Genomic DNA, 22,247 nt, shown 5'->3' on the forward strand with positions numbered 1-22,247 from the left:
AGCCAAGCACTTTAGTCAGTGCGCCCCCAAAACCCAAAATCAAATCCACTGCTGTCAAATCGATTCTGATTCATAGCAACCCCATAGGGTTTCCAAGGCAGTCAATCTCTACAAAAGCAGACTGCCACATCTTTCATGTTCCCCCAGGGCTCCATGTATGTATGTACGTGTGTGTGTATCTGTGGTGCTCCAATTGTCCAAAAGCTCAAACATCTGTGAGTGAGAATACCATGTTCTTTGCTGAGTGGCTAGAAGTATTGATGCACGTCATTTCAACATGTAAACTAGAGACAATTTTCCTAGGAGAAAAATTAGTATTTTAGATGCAATGTAAACACATAACCGTGAAGAAGCATGCCTAATAAAATAACCAACATGTTTGTGGGTAAACCACAATTAACTGGGTCAGGATTTTCTCTTGATCTACATTCCCTATTTTGCATTTCATTGTCTGCGGACACCATAGAGAAATGGTCAGTTACAAGTGGCAAGGATTTTAAGAAAATCGTATTCATTTATTTCCTGAGAAGAACCATACTTACTCCATTTAAGAACCAAAACATCTTTATTGAGCTCTAAGAAGGGTCCGCTCTTGGTTGAGCTTTGTTCAAGAGTGATCTCTCCTCATCTTTGGCTCTGGTTCTCCTCTTTCATAGGAGCTGGAAAGGGAAAGACACGCCCACAGTATCCTGCAGTTTCAGTTTGCGGAGGTGAAAGAGGCCCTGAAGCAAAGAGAAGAAATGCTTGAAGTAGGTAGCGTTTTCCAGTTTTTCTTTTTCATCTTGGACTTTTGAGTATTTTGTTGGTTCATTACTAAAGTTAACAGCTTTCTCCAAAAATGCAGTTCAGGCTAATTCTCTGTCTCACTTAAGGAAATAGTCCCTGTCATGGGTGAAGAGTCATCTCATTCTTTGGTGGTTTTGTGTTTGTTTTGGGGAGATGTAGAAGACAGAATAATGGCCCCCCAAAGATGTCCACATCCTAATCCCCAGATACTGTGAATGCGTGACCTTACGTGGCGGAGGGACTTTGCTAATGTGATTAAGTTAAGGACCTTGGGATGGGGAGATTATCCTGAATTATCCGGATGGGCCCCATGTTAGAAGACAAGAGTCCTTGTGAGAGGGAGGCAGGAAGGTCAAAGGCAGAAGAAGTAGGAGATGGGATGATGAGGCAGAGGCTGGAGTGATGTGAGGATGGGGCCATGAGCCAAGGAATGTGGACGGCCTCTAGAAGCTGAAAAAGGAAAGGAACAGATTCTCGCCTAGAGCCTCCAGAAGGAACGCAGCCCTACCCACACCTTGATTTTAGCCCCATAAGACTTGTGTTGGACTTCTGACCTCCAGAACTATCAACAAATAAGTTTGTATTATTTTAAGCCACTATATCTGTGATAATGTGTTATAACAACAATAGAAAATGAATACAGAAGGTTGCTTTTGTTTTATAAACTTAATCAGTACTTTCGCTAGTTCCTTTGTATAAATAAGAAATCACCTAAACGGAGTAGAATGAGGGGAAAAAGCCTGGAATGTGGAAGGTGAATTCAGGGTTAGCGAGTTAAAATGGTACTTGGAGCCTCCAGGTTTGAGTGTGGACTCAGCGATGGCCGATGACCGACCAGCAGAGCGCTCAGCTTATCTGGCCCTGGAGTTTTCTTTCCTGTTTAACCCTTTATCTGCTTTCTTTCTATCTGTTCCTATCCCTCAGGAAATCCGACAGCTACAGCAGAAACAGGCGAGTTATATCAGGGAGATTTCTGATCTTCAGGAAACAATAGAATGGAAAGACAAAAAGATAGGGGTAGGACCCTCACGTTTTTGAAAATTCATCCAGTTGGGCAGTCGGCTTGGCAGATTTCCCTTTTTTAGAGCATTTGGTTTGCAAAAAGCTTGTGTGAGTGTGCATGCCACCCCGCGTGGGATACCGAGTTATGGTGAATACACCAACTCACCCAACTTGGCATTAGCTCAGTCTAAAGCTGACGTAAGCACAAAGGTTCGCGTTTTGCCAGCGCTGACCGACCTCGCTCTGGCTGCACTGTGAGTGGAGTTGAGATCTCTGGAGTGTGGAAGGCGCTCTGCGGCAGGGCTAATGTGCAGAGGTTCAGAACATGCTAGAATTCCCTGCTGGGTGTGACTGCGCTTTCTCACAGAGGATGTGAGGAAGCTGCAGGGCGGGGGGTGCAGTGGCCCACGTATGTCCACCTTGAAATCTAACCCGGGAAGACCACTCAGGCTCTCCCTCTCCATGAGAGAAGAACGGAAACTCACCCGCACTTAGGCAGGGAGGAGAGGAAGAAAGGAACCCCACAAAGTAACTGCTACAATGCATAGTAACAAATGGTTTCCAAAAAGTCAACACTGGCACTGCATAGCTTCTGAGGAAAGCTGTGGATCTTTGAGCACATCACGCGTTCATTTACATCGTGAAGCTGCAGCGTGTTTTCCCTGTGATGTGCTTGTCTACACTTAGGTGGGATTTTTGTGTGTGGTTCTGCTTTAGGACCACTTTATGTTTGTGAGAACAAAAGACAAAACTCAACGTAGAATAGTCTACATAAAGTGCTACACCAGTTGTCATTTCGGGGTTCCTAAACATTTCTTTCCTCTGTTCTTCATTTCTCCCTCATTTAAATGGGTACACTGCTTCTGTTCTCTAACCCAAAGCTGTGAAACCACAGACTGAGCTAGAAATGAGGCAAATAAAATAGTCCCCCGTGCCGTGCACTCTGGTGCTGTTCTTCAGAAGGTCAGAATCTTTCCGGGAGCATGAACCCTAACGTTCCTTGGTTTGCATGAACTAAAAGAAAGCTTAATGGCTGCATTTTTGTTTGTATTTCTAAGCATATTCTATCTAATGTCGTAAAACTCTGTTAAAGTTGTACAGTAGGAGCCTACTTCTTATTCCTGCTTCTTAAGTGCTCTGCTTACCGGTACGACTCTTCTTTTTTCTCTTTGCACTGCTGCGTGCTCAGGCCTTAGAGAGGCAGAAAGAGTTCTTTGATTCCATAAGGAGTGAACGAGATGACCTTAGAGATGAAGTAGCCATGCTCAAACAGGAACTGAAGGTATGGAGTCAAAGTACAGTTTCAAAACATCCAGGGGAAGCAGCACATTCTGGGATGCTCGAGAATGAGCGTGTGCGAGCGTGGGTGTGTGCTGCTGTTAATTAATTCTGTGTTGTTGACCTTAGCTCTGTTAATCAATTCAAATCTTAGGTTAACAGGGAATGGAGAGGAAATGTAGGCTCAGTAGAATCTGCCCGCTCGTGGCCTCTGATGTGTGCAAGCATTGAAGACAGCTCTGATTTCCAGCAGTTTTTTGATATGCTGTCTAAGTCCTGTCCCATACTCAGTAGTAAATTCTTCAGGGCATTACTAAAATGTAGAGAACCTATTTGATTCTTTCTAACGAAGCCTCAAGTTTCAGGACTTCTCTAGCTGAACAGGTCTGCGGTGAGTGGTGCACACTGGAGATGCCCGAGCTAACCAGGCTGTAAGACACGCCAGCATGTCGCAGGAGGACATTCCCGGTCCTCTCTGGACCACGCCAAGGGGTCGTCAGCCACTACCCGGAAACAGTGGAAAGCTAGTGGGCAGCAGTGGGGCCAGAGCGCAGAGTGGGTTCCCAGAGCCCCGAGGAGGCAGTGATGAGCAAGGGCGTGGCTGTGGGACCATCCCTGCGGAGCTGCCGGGAACGTGTCGGTGTGCTGCTGTGCTCCAGGGTCACAGCCCGAGCTGTAAACCCACAGGGCCCAGGCTCAGAGCTAAGGTCCACCAGCTCGGATGGTGGGTTCCTGAGAAGGTCCCCGCTCCGCATGCACTCGCTTGCCTTGGGCAGCCCCACGCTGAATGATGTGCCTGCGGTGCTGGGAGTCCTGCAGACACCAGAGAGACAGCTGTGGGGAGAGGAGGTGGGAGCGAGTGGTCAATGGTGAAGTAGGGTCCTGGGGTGAGGAAGGGAAGCCATTCTTAAAGCGTTTCACTACGCAGTGAGCGTGAGTTCTACTTCTTTGAGTTTTCCAAGCATTCTAGCCACCATCTTAAACCTGCTGCTGTCAAGTCAATTCCAACGCATAGCGACCCTGTAGGATGGAGTGGAACTGCCCCACAGGGTTTCCAGGGCTGTAATCTTTATGGAAGCAGACTGCCACATCTTTCCCCCACGGAACAGCTGGTGGGTTCGAACCATCGACCTCTCGGTTCGCGGCCAAGCGCTTTAACCACTGCGCCACCAGGGCTCCTAGCCACCATCTCAATCCCTTGCGTATCATCGGTTTTGTTCATTCCTTTCGGGACGCATCCATGTTTCTTTCATTATCCCAGTCTCTCTTTTTAAAGGATGCAGCCTTGGTCTCAAAATTAAAGATCACTTTGCAGGGCTCTGCTCAATGCCCCAGCTTGTGGAAGCCCACAGGCCATGACCTCTGGTTAAAAAGGCTGCCTGTTGACAGGAGCTTGTCACCAGCGAATCCAGACATGGAGCACAACACGTGCCTCAGAGTTGTGTGTGTTGACAGGATAGTTCTGGGCGTGATGTCCTAACACTGCCCTGTTTTACAAGAGCTCCTCTACTTCAGGAGACACTTTCTTCCTGCTACTGCTATTATTGTTATTACTAAGATAGAGTTTCACCCAGCATCACTCAGTGAGTATTACAATAAGCTTGTTTTTGTTCCCAGAAACATGGAGTAATCCTAAATTCAGAAATAGCTACCAATGGAGAGCCTTCTGCCACTCTCAGTAATGTTGGCCACCAAGATTCCACCAAAATGACAAAAGAAGAGTTAAATGCCCTCAAGTCGACAGGAGACGGGACGCTAGGTAAGTATCTGTTTCTGTTGGGTCTTTCCACCCCCCCAGTCAGCATCAATTCACCTTCCGTGCATCGTTAGAATTAAAGTCATCACCACTGATCCATTAACAGTCACACGGCATGCCATCTGTCTGTCACTTCACGGCGTGGCCGCCCGAGCGGTGGGCTCACCCCGTGTGTCCTGGCATTCACCTCCCTGTGCTCACCACTGACGGCTTAAGTTCACGTTGCTCTTGCTTCTCGCAGCTGCCCAGTGAGATGTGAGCACGAGGAAAGGAGTCTCAAACTTAAGGGCTATTTGGACAGTAACTGCGTGCTTTTTCCTCGGTGACATACCCAGTCTGGCCCTTTGAGCGTATTCTGTCACAGAAGTGTACAAAGAGCAGCGTAGTTGAGGCTTGCAGTAAGTTCGTGTCTGTAATAAGCCCGGCAAGCTCCGTGCCCCACCCCGTGTTCCCAGGTGTGAGGTGCCTCGGACAGGGGCCTGGTGCTTGAGATGAGGCATCTGTCTCTTGGTTGCCGTTCTAAAACCACAACTGGAGACGGACAGGTAGCGCTAAGCATTGAATGTGACCGGGGCAGATGAGGGTGCTTACCAAGGAGACTTGGAGCATACCTGTCTCTGTGTCAAAGGTGGTATTCCCTCCCTTTGTACTTACACTTTTGCTTCTGAAAGAACATAAACTGGGGAATCCAACAGATTGCAGAAGTAGTTTATACAATTTGCACTTATCTGAAAAGTTGACTGATTCATGCCCCTCTGAGGACTGTTTGTCTTGATATCAGGTTTTGGTGCCAACCTTCCGATTCTGGGGTCCAAACCTCAAGTTACAGCCACAAATAAGGTCTCACACGTCCTGGTTCCAGCTACATTCCAGCTTTTTAAAGTGAGGCTGGAATGAGGTCAGGGTCCATGATTCTGATTTTGGTTTAGAAGCTTTCATCCTCTTTCTTTTTATTTATGGAAATGTAGACGGCTGTAGGCCCCAAATTCTCAAGACTTGCTTCCCAGGGAGGTACTGCATTATCTTTTTGATGATTATGATGGTTAAAGAAATGCAGCTCTTTTAATTGTGTCAAAATTGTTGAAAGAAGATCAATAATTAATTTCCATCCTACCTTTATATCAGCTACCTGAGCAGCTAAGAATTGATCATGCTGTTCTTGTTCAAATATCCGTTTTTATAAATCTTAGACAACCATTTGTAAAATGCTTAAAGAATCAGAAATAAGTTTTGGAAGTGGTTTCCAAGTGTTTTTTGATCACATGTCCTTATCAGTAAAAAATTGGGGGAATGTCCCAATGTATATTTTTATTTTTAATTTATATATGTATTATTCTATTTCATTAATGTAAGATGTGCATTATAAGACAAATGCAGTAATAGAAATTTTAAAGGGACTAACTCTAAATAGAAGTTCTAATGTTTTCCTCCATTTTCTCTGGGGAAAGTACACCCCCTGTGGAGACCTCGAGGTTACAAAGTTACCAAACTTGACTTTGGGCAGGATGGTATCAAATGTGCTGGAGTTACGTTTGTTTGGAGAACACAAAATACAGCTGTTCATTCCAAAGCAGTGATATGTTCTTTAATTGATAAATCGTTTATTGTTTAATTAAGTGGCCATCTTGATCCTAAGCACTTGCCTCCTGCTGGAATTTTTTCCCTTCCCTTAGGAACGGAGCAAATGTTTGCAGGGCACAGGCTTGAGATATTGTCTCAGGAAGATATACATTGATTGGGTGGTGGAAGGTGGATTTCTTTTTACATCATATGAGCTGTTTCAAAAATATTGTCTTTGAGACTGACCTTGAGGCTGAGTTTCTTAATGTGAATTGAATGTCCCTTTAAAAAGTCACTTAGAAGCCCCTTTAGGGCTGTGTGAGATGTGTGGTGCCTTTTGACAGCTGAGGAAGTATGAGTAGTCAAGATGTGCACTTAGAAAGGAGAATGGGGACCCAAACCTAAATCCATCCTTAAACCTCAGCATTTTAGATTGTTTCGCTGCCTGATCCAAAGCTCTTTCTATTGGTTAAAACTTAACTTCACCTTTAAAAAAATCAGTTCACTCAAGATGGCGCCAGAAACCACTCTTGCCTTCTAGCTGGTGGCGGGGCCTTTGCTGATCAAGAGTTTCCTAACACAGCTGCTGCTGTGCCGCACGGAGCTGGCAAAGGCTTCTGTTACGTGTGGCTCTTGATGGTTCTCTCTCTTTAGGAATGGGCTCGGGTGGGAATTAGGACATGTGTTTGCATTTAGTATATATCAGGTGGTCACCACATCATGTGGTCCCTTCAATTTTCTCAATGGTCTTTTAGGAAGAGCCAGTGACGTGGAGGTGAAAAATGAAATTGTGGAGAATGTGGGGAGAGGAGAAATCTTGCAGAATACTGAGCAAGAACGGCACAGAGAGGACAGAGTAAAGGACTGTGTGGACACGGAGGGATTACATCCTGGGGAAAACACCGAGGACCAGAAAACCTGTGAAGACAAGGCCTCCTCCCCAGGAACGTTAGCAAATGTGAAAGATGAGGAGCAGGTCACGAATATGCCAGGTGATAGGACTAGGGCTTCCCTTGAGGAACCCAAACACTTAAGTGATTTAGGTAGTGAGAGCCCAGACCCTGTGGTTGAGCAGCACCATGGTAGTGCCCTGGATATCAAAAATGAAAAGGAAGAATCTGCAGAAAAGCAGGAAAATGAAAAACAAGAAGATTTTAAAACCAGCTTGGGAGAGGTTAGCATCCAACCGTGTCAGGAATCTGTTCCTTCGCACATACCAGACGTTGAAAGGGCAAGTGGTACAGACACTGGCGGGCAGTGTGGCAGCCCCACAGAGAGTGTGGATGAGGCAGGGGTAGCTCATGTTGGGGAGCAAGTGGGCCTAGTGGCCTCAAGTCCTCCAGAGTGTAGTGAAGACCCAGTGAATCAGGATGAAAATCATGCAGTAGATGTCCCTGAATACCCAAGCACAGTGTGTAGCTTAGAGAAGGAACTTGCCAACCAGGAAGTAGCCGAGCCCAAGGAGGCCCCGACTCAGAGTGCAGAAGTAGGTAGGGAGCCCAGTGACGAAGACAACAAAACTGAATCAATGGATGAAAAACCCACAGAAGTCCAAACCATTCCTTGTTCTCCAGCAGCCAAGAGCAACCATCAGCCAACAGGTGCAGGTAAGGTGGAGAGTGAAAGTGAACCCCTAGATCTGAAACAAACCCATGAAGAAAAGAACAGCCCACAGGGGGAGACCTTGGACACATCACAGAAGAAGACAAAGACCAAGAAGAAGAAAAACAGGAAGAAAAAATTGCCAGTCCCTGTAGGAACCCATAAAGATGTTGAGGAAGAGTTAGCATTTCAGAACCCAGATTTAAGTGAAGTTAAGGAGGAAGCACAGGCAAAACTTACTGACAAGAAACCAGCAGGAGAAGCCCAGAACGAGGTAACTGAAGACGCAGGAGAGAAAACGGTATCAGGGAGCACTGAAAATGTTGAGCGTCCAGAAGGTCCTAAAATTGAGTTGGATGGAAAACTTGACCAAGAAGATGATGATGTAAAAACTAAGGTAGGAAAAGGAATAGCTGATAAAGACTCAGTAAAGTTTGAAGATGATACAATTCAATCATCGGGCACTAGTACTAGCGATCAAGGATTGGGTGGAAGTGTTACACAAGGTAACGCTAGAAAAGAAGCTGCTCAGAGCAGTCCTCTGGAACTAGAGGATGAAGACGCGCACAGCAGACCCTCCGAGGAAGTTAGTGATACCTCCCAAACAGAAAGCGCAGAGAGGTGTGTGGGGTCAGAGCATCCAAGTCAGACAGTCGAGAAAGTGTTAGAGAACGTTAGTCTAGAAAACAGTGACTCATCGGCACTGGCAGGAGAGTTGGGGGACTTCCAGTCAGAATACAAAGAAGGTCCGCAAGATGGAAATGAGAAGAGCAGAGGCAAAGAAGACTGTACCATGTGCTGAGCTGAGGCAAAAACAGAGAGGCAGCTGGTAAGGTGAAGGCTTAGAGAGGACCAGGGACTGCACAGTAAGTCAAAATGTCAGGAAGCACTTGTCTTCTCTCTCTGCTGGCGATTTGCATAAAAAGTTCTAAATCGGTATAGATGCACTGTATGGCAATCAATCACCAAGTTACCTACTCCTTTACACTGTAGACTGTTAACCTTTAGATTTCTATTCAGTCATTACGGTTCTCACCCAGATTAGAAAGACAGACACCTTTGTTGTAATTGAGAGCACTCCAGTGATATCAAACAATAATGTACGCTGTTTCTATTCCTGCTTCAAATCAGAATAAAAATATTGAACATGTGCCTTAGGCTGATGTGAATGTGGATACTCTTGACCAAGTAGATCAGCATCTAATTGAAAGGACCAAATTGAATTTTGAGTTTCTGTGTTGTGAGTTGAATTGATGTTTAAATTAATCCCATTCAGATATATGTACTTTCATATTTGATTTTAACATGTACGTTATAACCTGAATGGTGTTTTATTTAAAGGTGACAAATGGCCAAATAGCATGTAGATCACTGAATGATAAGATACACACCTTAGCTCAAAAATTGATCATTTTAGGGATAATGAGTAAACATCTTTAAGCACTAGAGAGATATTGTTCACCTTGACCTCATAGAAGTATTTTATTTCAAACCAATACTTTTGGACCGCATTGTTGATGATACCTGAATTTATTTTGTAGGAGATTTTGACTTCACTTTATGCTAATTACGTACGAGATTCATTGTATGCAAAGATTCTAATTTTTTTTTTTTAATTCTGGAGGAGATGTATGTTGAAATTGCATTCTCTATGACACTGAAGTCTCTGGGCAGGGCAGAGTCATTTTTTAAATTGATTTTTTTTTAACCTTAAAATTACTTCTCTTTCTGTTGGAGTGTCTACTTATTATTCAGAAGAGCCTTACAAATGGTTACTGATCTTGCTAATTAGACTATAACCGGGTTTTTTTAAATAGTTGAATCATTTTTGGTATTTTGGTATAAATACTTTTATTTGCTGTTTTTCTGTGCATTCTTACTGGAAATTTCTTGTTTTGATCTGTCTGAAGGGAATATATATTTTCTATATAAAGAAGCATTTAGAAAAATAATTGTGACATGTTAAAATCACAAGGGAATGTACATCATGAATGCTGTTGACACTTTATGAGATTACGTGACTTCATATTACTGTTACAAGATACAATTAAGTGCCCAAAGACCAAAACCTCAGTAAGATTTGGGGCAACTGTAAGTGTTACTATGTAATGGAAATAAAAACATTTTATAATTTTAAGAGCCTGTGATTCCACTCTCTGGCTACTTGAGGTCTGATTCTGGCTTCCGTTACACATAATACATCTTTAAAGTAACGTCTCCTTCTGGGAGCTACGTCTCCACCGAGGCTGTGCACAAGACTTATGCCCGGTGCCCTTCGTAAGTACTGAGTCGTCTTCCTTCTGGGCCTCTAGACTGGGCCTGACATTGGACCATCCTCTGGAGAGCTGAGAAGATCATCACTCATATAGTCTGCTGTGATTCTGACGAGGAACTCCAGCTGAGAAAGGTCTCCATTCTGTCCCTTTGCTATTTGTATGTGCCAATACCTAAGACTGTTTTTTGAAGAGTATGATTGTCTTAGTCATCTAGTGCTGCTATAACAGAAATACCACAAGTGGATGGTTTCAACAAAGAGAAGTTTATTTCCTCACAGTGAAAGTAGGCTAAAAGTCCAAATTTAGGGCGTCAGCTCCAGGGGAAGGCTTTCTCTCTCTCGGCCTTCTCATCAGTGTTCCCCCAGACTAGGAGCTTCTTGGCGCAGGGACCTCGGTCCAAAGGACGTGCTCTGCTCCCAGCACTGCTTTCTTGATGGTGTGAGGTACCCAATTCTCTGCCTGCTTCCCTTTCCTTTTATCTCTTGAGAGAGAAAAGGTAGTGCAGGCCACACCCCAGGGAAACTTCCTTTACATTGGATCAGGGATGTGACCTGGGTAAGGGTGGTGTTACAATCCCACCCTAATCCTCTTTAACATAAAATTACAATCACAAAATGGAGGCCAACCACACAATTCTGGGAATCATAGCCCAGCCAAATTGATACGTTTTTGAGGGGACATAATTCAAACCATGACAATGATGAAAACAGCAGCTAAACCTCGACTATTTTTGTGTAAGTGTCTTGAGGTGGAGGATCATGGGGATGATAAATCCTCTCTCGTTATGCCATACAAATAGAAAAATATGAGGTTTGCTGGAGAATCAAGCCCACCAGCTGTAAAGGGCTTTATGGGGTTTGCTGGAGAATCAAGCCCACCAGCTGTAAAGGGCTTTATGGGTTTTGCTGGAGAATCAAGCCCACCAGCTGTAAAGGGCTTTATGGGGTTTTAGTTTAGCTCCCTGACATCAAAATTGTACTCACACCACCTTGGTAAACAGCTCTCATTGCTACTTTTAAAGCCCTCTTGGGAAGTGACTCAACAACCAGACTCACGAGTTTGTGAAATCAGTGACCCATTTAAGTTCTTCCCTTTCTTTCCCATGTTATTCAAGAGCACATTTACGGATGTGATGACAGACTTCTCATCCCTCAACTCAGCCACCCAGCAGTCTCAGTTACCCACTGACTCACGCATTCCTTCAGTTAGTAAGCATTTTTGATCACTTCGTATTTGGAAGGCACTGTGCTAGCGAACAAGCAGATAGGATTCTGTGGGGAGTGGACAGCTGAGAATCAGTAAGTGAGCAAAACAAACAAAAAGACTTCTGAAGAGCCAAACCATTTCTTGCCCTTTGAGAGGCCTTCATGGCAGACATTGGTTACTGTGCTTCGGGAGCGTGATGACATCATAGCCCAGCATAGTCACCAGTGTTCACAGTAAAGGCCTTTGAGTGATCAAGAAATGGTTACATTCAGTGTACTCAGTTTCAATGGCCATGGAAACATAGAAGGCAATGTAGAAAGATTTCAGTGTCAAAAGATAAAACTCAGACAAGAATCAAAAGGCTACCTGTCAACTACATTCCCAAGGTCACTTAGGTCCCTGAAACGTTATTATAGTACAAAACAGAGCAAAACATTTAGGACTGATGCCTTAAACTCAAAAAGCTTGGGTATTGTTCAGCCCCAAACTAGAACTTGGCTACTGTATATAAAATGTAAATCTCCCTTCAAAAATATACTTATATAGAAAATAGGGAAAAGCAACTGAAACTTTTTAATTATAGGTTATTTTAAAATATGCAAAGGTTGAAAGCAATAGCATTTTTTAAAGAGTTTTTAAGAATTGTATTAAGAAGGCATTGCATTGACTACTTCCTGTAATTTTGAGTATTTTCAGTTACAGAAGACCTCACGACCTGAATTTGTCAATTTCCATGCTCACCAGGACCCTGGCATGCTAATTCTGGGGGGTTTAGATGCTCCTAGGTTGCTGTTCTTTATCGAGAAACCCTTTCCTAGGAGACCACATCGTACAGTGAGTCCCCACGGGAATCGAGTCAAGGGAACGCAAGAGGGAGATTCCTTCCAAAGTTTGGGCGCCTAAAGGAGACGAAGGGTTTTGTTTGTTTGTTATGTTCAGAATATGTACTTAGTGCAGTGATTTTATATATATATATAAACCTTTGTCTTTCAGGGGAAACAAATCCCTTTGCCCTTCCCCCTCCTCCCTCTCTGCTACTCCTCTTACATCAAAGACATACATATTTTGGGAGATATGAACAGCTCCCGCTCTTCAGCTGGACTCAAGCCCAAGGTTGCCGAGTGGAGGGAAACGGTTCCCTTCTGCCCAGGCCCCTCGGCCCTGTGAATAGGAGAAAAGGCTTCTTCCGCAACCTGCCTGTACTCTGCCTTTTGCGAGCAGTAGAGTCCCTGCAGGTCTCGGTGGCACGACTAGTTTGTGATCGGCTGCTTACCCAAAGGTTGGTGGTTCAGACCCACCCAGCGGCTCCAAGGAAGAAAGGCCTGGCAATCTGCTTCTGTAAAGATTACAGTCAAGAAAACCCGGGGCAGTTCTATTCTGTAACATATGGGGTTGCCATGAGTCCAGAAGCCGACTTGATGGCAGCTGAACAACAGGATTCCCTGGGGCGGGCCACCAGCCTTGGGGAAGATGAAGCTAATCTGGGTGAGGAGGGAGTAGAAACAGCTCCAATCAGTGGGTTTCTAGGGAGACCTGACCTCCCCATCGTGATCTCTGTGGAATCTCGGGAGGCGACCCTCCTCTTAGAGGAGGGAGACCTGTGGCCCGCAATGGCTGAGATTAATCCGCAGAATGAAAAATATACTCTAGAAAATATGTTATTATGAGGTCCTATGAGCAAGGCCAGTGGCGCAGTGGTTAAGAGCTCGGCTGCTAACTGAATAGTCTACAGTTCAAATCCACCAGTGGTTCCACGGGAGAAAAGATGTGGCAGTCTGCTCCCGAGATTCCAGCCTGGGAGACTGGGAGACAGTTCTGCTCTGTCCTATAGGGCCGTTCTGAGTCGGAGTCGACTCGACAGCACCCAACAACACCATGAGCAAGCAACTTCACCCCGCTGGATGTGGGCCTAGAACCTGCCTCTTGGCTGCGTGAGGACCAAGTCCAGATAGGACCCTTAAAAGTGCCGGCGCTTAGCAGACTGCTTCTTGTCGCTGTTAGTGGGTGTCATTCTACTCACGGACAGAAAAGCGCATGACGGGCAGGCCGAAGGGACAGACGTGGGATGTGCGGGCTGGGAGAACCCCAGTCCTCATTTCCTGCCGGAGCAATTTTTCACAAAACCCTTCTCATTTCCTGGGTCACAAATGAATATCAGAAAACTAGTTGGAATTTAATATATAAAAGCCAGATTTTAAAAAAAATTAATCCTTTAACAATATTACTAAACTACCTATAATAGCCAACCAACTTTAACCTCCCAGTATGAAAGAAAACCCTAGATTTGGGACAGTGGGACTTTGTCTTCTAAAAACCACAGTCACTGTCTTCAAATGACTAGTCTGTGTCTATGAACTGAACATTGCAGGCCAGTGCAGAGCAATGCCCCTGACCAAGAGAACACGGGGGAGTGACAGGTTCCCCATAATCTCGTTAAGTAAGTATCACAATATGTCGACGACGTACCACCATTTATCCAACAAAGGAGGCTTGTTGATTTTTAAAGCTATAAAAAAAAGCAGCACTCTTTCTTGTCTTCACATCAGATAATTTTGCTGCTTTTTCCATTTCCTTTCAACGGGTTCATTTTCATTTTCTTCCTCAATTCTGGTTTAAAATTTCTCTTCAGAGTTTTGCTCCTCTCTCTTTTTCATATTCTCACCACTGAAGGTCACCTTTCCCTTTTTTTTGTTTTTTTTTGTTTTGTTTTGTTTTGTTTTGTTTTGTTTTGGCTAGCACTGTTATTATATTTTAACATTTTCTATCAGCTGTTGTGGTTATTTGAACTCTTTGAACAGAAAAAAATAATAAACTTGTATAATAGATATGTAAGCTTCAAGATCACTTTCTGGTATATTCAGTGTTTCTTATGATGCCTGTAGGTTGTGTGTCTGAGAGTATAAAATATGTAAGATAAAAATGAAAGTCGATATTGAATAAAAGAGCCAGGTTTATAACTATAATCTGTTTATTTCAGTGTTAGGTGGTTTCATGGAAGGCAAAGAACGAACCATCTGTCAAAAGCAACTTGATGGCCTGTAACTAAAGGCGGACCTCAAATGAGCCATAAATTTGATTTACCTTATGTTTAGCATTTCCTGGTTTTCTTTTGTTATCGTACCTTTCAAAATAACAGGGTAGGGTCTTTTCTTTGAAAAAATTGTGAGAGAAAGCTTGTAACTTAAATTAGAATGTGGATAGGTTGTATTTTTTTAATGAAAACAGTGATGCATTTTATATTAATTGTTTTCATTTCACATGACTAGTCAAGGGTAATTTTTTACTCCCTGAAGAATGTGGAGCTAACTCGCGTGAGCAGGAGCCTGAGGCCGGGAGCCAGGGCCCCACTCAGACCAGGTTTAATCTGGAAGGACAGTAGAACCGTTAGGGGGCACCCCTGAGGCTGGCTGCACCTCCCAAACGTGGGGCCTTAGGAAAGTTGTTTCATTGCTCTGGGCATTGAGTCATCACCTGTAGAAGGGCGTACGGTATCCGCGCCCACCCATGGGGCTTTGTGAGGGCGAAAGGAGTTAACGGGGTGCACCACTTACAACAGTGCCTGGCACAGAGTATGGGGGCAGTGTGTGTGAGCATCACCATAATCATGCCATCGTCACCCTGATGATGTGCGATTTTGCCCACACCACCAAACCCTCCCCGGGTCTTGGTTTCCCGTCCCTAATCTGAAAATTACGTCACGGAAATGATCATTCAGAGACGTGTGTGGGGATGACTAGATGCTGACGTACGCGCATCCTCACGTATCTGTATGGAATTACAGGAACCTAAGCGATAACTGCATTTTTTCCTGCAAAGAATGACAGCCTTGCATACTGTGTTAGCAGACACGTTGTTGGCAGACTTACCATTAGTAAACATCGAGTCAAAACTCTGACCCTGATGAGTATGTGAGAGAGGAGAAATATTTCTGGGATGTAAGCTTGGGAAGGCGAGGCTAGTTAAGATACTGGGGATCCGTCATCGTGATTGTAGGTGTGTTTGTACATTGCTAATGATGTAAACCGTAAGCCTGTGAGATCTTGTATTGCAGTGTGGTTTGGCCCTAGAGTTCTTGCATGATAACCTAAAGTAGAAGATTAGCCTGTTTGCATGCACCCGGAAGCTGCTCCGGACGCGACAAGCATGTTCTGGGAGGTTGACACCCACTCCCTTGGCTGACCTCTTCCCCAGTCCTGTCTGTGACCTCATTCATTGTGGTACGTGCAGAACTACCTTCATCATTAATTTCACTAACCTAAACGATCATTCTCTGGTTTAACAATGCGCCAAGGCGTGTCGTACACGGATTCATCTAAACCTTGGTCTTTTCTGATTTCTTTAGATATTAGGTTGAAAAAGCTGATTGATGAACGGGAACGCTTACTGGAACAGGTAACACTCTTTTTTCATTACATGATGGGTTCTCCAACTTGAACATTCCTATCCCGACTTCTTGCCTTATCAAGAAACCCCTAACATATTGTGCTTGAAAGAAACTATCAAGGCAGCCCATGTTCTTAATATTCTTATCTAAGTAGAACATAGAAAGGCAATGGTGGTTCAGTGGTAGAACTCTCGCCTTCCATGCAGGAGACCTGAGTTTGATTCCTGGCCAAGGCACCTCACGTGCAGCCACCACCCACCTGTCTGTCGGTGGAGGCGTGTGTGTTGCTGTGTGTGCTTGTGTGGTATGTGTGTTGGGTAACGAGGCAGGTAATCACCAACAAACAATTCCTCATAGATCAGAAGTTTTACATGACAAGGGCTTGGGAGACTCTCCATTAGATGCCAGAAAGTTCCACAGCCATGGCTGTTATGGTTATGTGCAATTCCAATGACTCTGTACACGTTTTGCCCACTCTTAGAGAGAGGAAATGTATGTAGAGGCCAAGAACTCCCTGAAGGTTGGCAAACCTGAAACTTGACCAGGCTCTGTGAGAAGCCACACAGGTTTTCTGGGGACTTAATTACGGCATTTCTGTGCCCAGAGGCCTCTAGGTGGCCCTTTTTCTGGCTTCTTAGTGAATAAAGCAAAGCTTGGTAGCACGCTGATTTGATAACTTCCAGACAAACATTTGCAAACAGTTAAGCACTCGACTGCTAGCTAAAAGGTTGGCAGTTCAAACCCATCCAGAGGCACCTCCGAAGATTGGCTTGGCGATCTGCTTCTGAAAAGTCACCGCCTTGAAAACCCTATGGAGCAGTTCTCTTCTGCACACATGGGTTGCCATGAGTCAGAATCGACTCAATGGCAACTAACAACGATAAACATTTAAAGTAGCTTATGTGCAATCTCCTCTTGAATTCCAGAGGAATTTCAACTTTAGAAATAACTTTTCACCCAGAGTTATAAAATAATTCATGCCTGATGTTGTGAACATAATTCATTGCACTACCTATTATGTTCTTATAAGAGTACTAATTGATAGGAAGTTTTTTGTTCATTTGTTTTTACTTATTTTGGTTAATTTCTTTATTAAAAGGAGAAAGACTCCCTACCTCCCTGCCTGCCTGGTGGACTGTAGCCTTTTAGTCCATCTCTCTAATGCTTTTTATTATGTAGTCCCTGTCTCTCTGGTGCCGTCAAGACACACTAAAGAGCTGCGAGGTGGGAGCCAATTATACGTATGGGGTGTTGGTTTTCATTTACACACTGAATGCTGCTCTCTGTCTGATAGCCTGTAAGCTCAGCTTTTCAGTCTCGTTTAGAGTAGAGAAATTAACATATTTTACCCGTGTGTTTTCAGGTTAAGAAACTCAAAGGGCAGCTGGAACAGAGACAAAAGAATGGCAAGCTGGACAGCCTGCAGCCTGAGGACGTCGTCTTGGAAAACGGGACAGACATACACGTCATGGACCTACAAAGTAAATGGCGGCTCTCACGTAGAAGTAAATGCTTCTGCGTGTGCTTTTTGTGATAGTTGTCTGGAGGAGAGAAACTGCCATGGCAAAGAGTGCCCAGTGTTCCCCAAACCCCCCAAAGCCATTGAGTACAAAAGAGCAAAGGCATTTCTTTATGGGACAGAGCCAGGTGGGGCGGACGGGCAGACAAGGGTGTTTCTGTGTAAGCCTGTGAAGTAAGGCAGGTGCCCCAATGCGCTTCCAGGAACCATCCTGTGAAGCCCTGATAGAAACCACATTCCCTGTGCTGGATACAGCAGTCTCTTGATCTGCTGATCGTACGGAAAAATTGAAAGGTGTTTTTCTGTGCCAACAAATTAGAAACAGGCTTCCAGAAAAAAAAAAAAAAGCAGTTGCTGTCGAGTCAGCTTCGCCTTATCGCCGCCGCGTGCGTGTCAGAGTAGAACTGTACTCCACAGGGTTTCCAGTGGCTGTGGTCTGTCAGAAGTAGATCACCAGGCTTTCTTCCAAGGCATCTCTGAGTGAGCTTGAACCAGCAACCTGCCAGTTAGCAATCGTGTGCTTAACTATTTGTGCCACCCAGGGACTCCTAGAAGCAGGCTTAAGGGAGGTAAAATGAGCCCAGTCTCTCTCTCCCCTCCTCCTTACCCCCACCGCTTCTTTGCCTTCTTCATTCATAGGTGCTCTCCTACTTGGGATCTGGGTCCCATGCAGAGGGGTGAGGATGCACCCCCCTAGTGTGGGTACGTGGCAGGAGAGCACCATCTCCCTGTTCTGGAGCCACAGTCCAGAATGTACAGATTTATAAGATAATTATGAAGTAAGGCCTGATTCCCAGTAGCTGTCACTTTGTCACTTTAAAAAGCCCAAGAGCTTAACAGATTTTCCTTCTCTTTCCCTTTAGGGGATGCCAACAGACAGATCAGCGACCTCAAATTTAAACTTGCAAAATCTGAGCAAGAGATAACTGCATTAGAGCAAAATGTACGTGAACACTTTTGAGCAATAATGGCCAGCTAAACTGATGAACATCTCAAGTTTGACTGGCTGGAAATAGCCCCTGAAAGGCTGAGGACAAAGAGAAGCAGAGATTTTTACAACCCAAAGAGGTTCTGAGGGGGATGAATTAAGGCAGCACACTCAGTGTATTTCTTACGGAGAGAAGATGTAGCGAAAGGGAGATAATTGTTAGGGTTTGGCGTGTTATAGATACTAATCCTTTATAAGCAGTGGTTAGTTGTAGAAAAAGCTAATATGGCTTGGAGGTTTCAATAAATTCATTCTTTAAAAATAATTCCATTAATTTAAGAACACTTCATGCTGGGACCCCCTGTACCCGCCTGGGTTTTCAGCCTTTCTCTGCAGCCAGGCATACTCTCCCTGGTTTCTAGATTTGGAGCATTCCTGCCTCTCAATGTGCTGGGCCCAGTGCAAATTGTATCCTTACCCTTTGCTGTCAAGTCGATTCCGACTCATAGCGCCCCTATAGGACAGAGTAGAACTGTCCCATAGGGGTTCTAGGGAGCGGCTGGTGGATTCGAACTGCTGGCTTTTTGGTTAGCAGCCAAGCTCTTAACCACTGCACCACCAGGGCTCCAGTTGTGTCTTTACCAACCAAAAACCAGTTGCTGTGGAGTCGATTCCAACTCATGGCGACCCCATGTGTGTCAGTAGGACTATGCTTCATAGGGTTTCAGTGGCCGATTTTTCGGAAGTAGATTGCCAGGCCTTTCTTCGAAGGCCTCTCGGGGTGAACTTGAACCTCTAGCCTTTTGGTTAGCAGCCGAGTACGTTAACTGTTTCCACCACCCGGGGACTCTGTCCTTACCAAAGGGGCATGGGAAACAGATACCCTTTCCCCTCAGTTGTGAGTATATGTGGCTGGAACTTTCTGAAGTTTCTATAGAAACAAAAACAAGAACAGCACCCACAGAAAGCGTCTTGTGAAGCACGGTCTTTGGTCTCGACAGAATTCAGGTCTCGAGTCGGCGTTTGCTCCTGTCTCTGACCTCAGGCCTTTGCCTGTGGAATGCCACCCCAAAGCCTCCTTCTTTTGCTCTTCTTTCTAGTATTTCCTTGCCTTTCTCCCCCCGCCCACTTCCCCTCCCCCACCCCCAGGAGAGATTAGACCGGAGCTGAGGGCCTGGGGGATCCTTTGCCTTACCAGCGTCGTTCTGCCTGGACATACCCGTTGTGTAACAGAATAATCCCAAAAAGGGGCGAGGTGGAAGTGAGGGCGGCAGAGGGGTCAGCAGTGTGGACACACTCTTTTAGATTAGGGTTAAAGCGGAAATAAGGCCTCGTAAGGGCCAGTAAGAGATCGTTCAAAATATGAATGAATGACCTGCTGGGCGAGAACCTGTAAGGTCCATAAACGCTATATCATAATTATTTGCATGATGTATTTTCCCATTTTATTAAATCACACCCTTTTGATTTCAAATATGACAAAGCATTTGGAGAAAGGAGACAGGCCTATCGATTCATGCGCGTGGTTTTTCCTTGTAGGTCATAAGGTTAGAGAGCCAAGTATCACGTTATAAATCGGCTGCTGAAAATGCAGAAAAAGTAGAAGATGAGCTTAAGGCTGAAAAACGAAAACTCCAAAGAGAGGTAAATTTACTAGGCTATTTCTAGAAAAAGAATGAGTAACGAATGATAATCCATTTGCCAACCCAAAGGGAGAATTTATTACGGTTCAGTCTGCCGCCGGGTTAGTCACCATGATATCATCCCAGACCATTCGGAAGGGCCATGTTGTTAGTTGCTGTCAGGTCAGCTCAACTCACGTAGACCTTGTGTATAACAGAATGAAATGTTACCCAGTCCTGTGCCAGCTTCATGACTGAGGCCATTTTTGTGGCTATTATGTCGCTCCACCTCACTGAGAGTTTCCCTCATTTTCACTGACCCTTTCCTTTACCAACCATGATGTCCTTTCCTAGCGATTGGTCTTTCCTGATGACATGTCTGAAAGTAAGCAAACCAAAGTCTTGCCCATCCTTGCTTCTAAGGAGCATTCTGGTTGTATTTCTTCTAAGACTAATTTGTTCATTCTTCCAGCAGCTATGGTGTATTCAGTATTCTTCACCAACACCATAATTCAAATGCATCAATTCTTCTTCTGCCTTCCTTTTTCATTGTCCAGCTTTTGCATCCGTATGGGGCGATTGAAAAGACCATGGCTGGGGTCAGGCGCACCTTAGTCATCAAAGTGACGTCTTTGATTTCTACAACTTTAAAGAGGTCTTTTGCAGTAGATTTACCCAAATGCAATGTGTCGCTTGATTTCTTGATTGCTGCTTCCGTGGGCATTGATTGTGGATCCAAGAATGAAATCATTGACGACTTCAGTTTCTCCTTCATTTATCATGATGTTTATCATCTGTCATGACAACATCATGAAGTACCATACTGTACATAGCTAGGTGGTAGTGGTGGTGGTTTTTAATTGAATCTGAAATCTTTGTCCAAAAAATACATACATACACACACATGTGTATGTATGTATGTATTTTTAGGATTTCAACGGCTCCAAGTTATATTTTTTAGCAGGACTGGAGTCTTAGCAACACAGAGCCCTGTTACGTGTGGGAGAAACATATTCCTCAGAGCTCACAGCCTTTCTTTCCTCTTTGTTTCCAGCTTCGCTCTGCACTGGACAAAACAGAAGAGCTGGAGGTCAGCAACGGCCACCTAGTGAAGCGTTTGGAAAAAATGAAAGCAAATAGGAGCGCCCTCTTGTCCCAGCAGTAAATGCCAGCGGAACAGGAAAAGGGTCAGTGAATCAAGAACGTCGTTTCATGGGCTTTTCTCTGTTCCTGTCTGGGAGCGTGCTTCTTCCCCCGCCTTGCAGAGGAGAACGCCATGGTGAGCGATGGCTGTCCGTGCTCCCAGCCCGGGGTTCACTGGGAGCCGCAGTCACCCAGAGCCTCTGTCTGTAGACCCCGAGAGCCATGCGGGGCCGACACTCAGAACCTGCAGGTGACCACATGAGTACACTGGGCCTCGCACAAGCTCTGTATCTGGACGGCACGGCAGCCTCTGAATGCCACTTGCAATGGTCATCCCGTAACGGTTGAGGTGGGACTTGCGTTTTCTGTTCATTGTGTCTTGCTGAAAATTAAGGGGAAATGTTACAGTGTTGGAACTTCCTTTCATAGCAGAATCTACAGTTGGAGCGACTTCAGTAGTATCTCTTAGTCTACGCTTTTCATACATAAAACACTGTGGAGCCACAGGCCATCACCCAGCAAACTCTGTCCCTGGATAGAAGGGGATGGTCTTAGAAGTAAAAGTGACCTTACGAAGACTCTACAGGCAACAAACAAAGCTTTTCTAAGGGATTTTTGCATCTGTTCAAGCATCAGAATACTTCTTTTCAGGGTAATTAGGTAATAGTTTCACTGAAAATGACTGCTTTTCATTTGCATTATTTAATCCTTATATTTGGAATTGAAGTTGTTAACTTCTTTTAAAGAATGTACTATTAGAAAAATTAAAAAAAATGAAACGGCAAAAGAATTTAGCAATGTGGTCTTTATTTTTTTTTTCCACTGAGGAAGGTCTTTTATTTAACTAATTTATACTAATTACTTTGTATATTTTAGGTCATCTTTTTATTTCTCACGCATATCAAATCAATTCATTTTTCTTTCCCTGTTTTTTAAAAAAAAAAAAAGATACATTTACTGAATCAGTGCACTTAGAATAAAAGGTAAGCTGAAGAAGTAGCAGACCAGAGAAAGGACAATTATGATATCTCCAAGGACTAAAGTAGAGAAAGCTTGGCTGCTTAAAAACACAGACTTTTGATGATTTTTTTTTTTTTTTTCCTTATTCTTCACGTATTTTGTGTTTCCAGTGTGGCTGGTTAAGTATGCCAGCCTTTCAGGAAATTAGCAAACGCCAGCCAGCAC

At 44.4% G+C, this 22,247-nt stretch overlaps 1 protein-coding gene across 10 annotated transcripts in view; it reads left to right on the plus strand.

Annotated features, from left to right (window-relative positions):
• The window catches only part of LRRFIP1 (LRR binding FLII interacting protein 1), an 85,328-nt gene extending 63,309 nt beyond the window's left edge, over positions 1 to 22,019 (plus strand). For 4 of the 10 annotated variants that reach the window (XM_023740863.1, XM_023740864.1, XM_023740865.1 and 1 more), the window contains 4 exons: positions 657 to 749; positions 2,978 to 3,070; positions 4,684 to 4,825; positions 7,138 to 10,121. In XM_023740863.1, the coding sequence (XP_023596631.1) occupies positions 657 to 749; positions 2,978 to 3,070; positions 4,684 to 4,825; positions 7,138 to 8,786 (1,977 nt within the window). In that variant the 3' untranslated portion in view covers positions 8,787 to 10,121. The other 6 variants (XM_023740866.1, XM_023740869.1, XM_023740868.1 and 3 more) reach the window with 3 other exon arrangements.
• The last annotated feature ends 228 nt before the right edge of the window (positions 22,020 to 22,247 follow it).

This window comes from Trichechus manatus, unplaced genomic scaffold (genome assembly GCF_000243295.1).
Source record: "Trichechus manatus latirostris isolate Lorelei unplaced genomic scaffold, TriManLat1.0 scaffold00165, whole genome shotgun sequence".
Classification (NCBI taxonomy): Eukaryota; Metazoa; Chordata; class Mammalia; order Sirenia; family Trichechidae; genus Trichechus; species Trichechus manatus.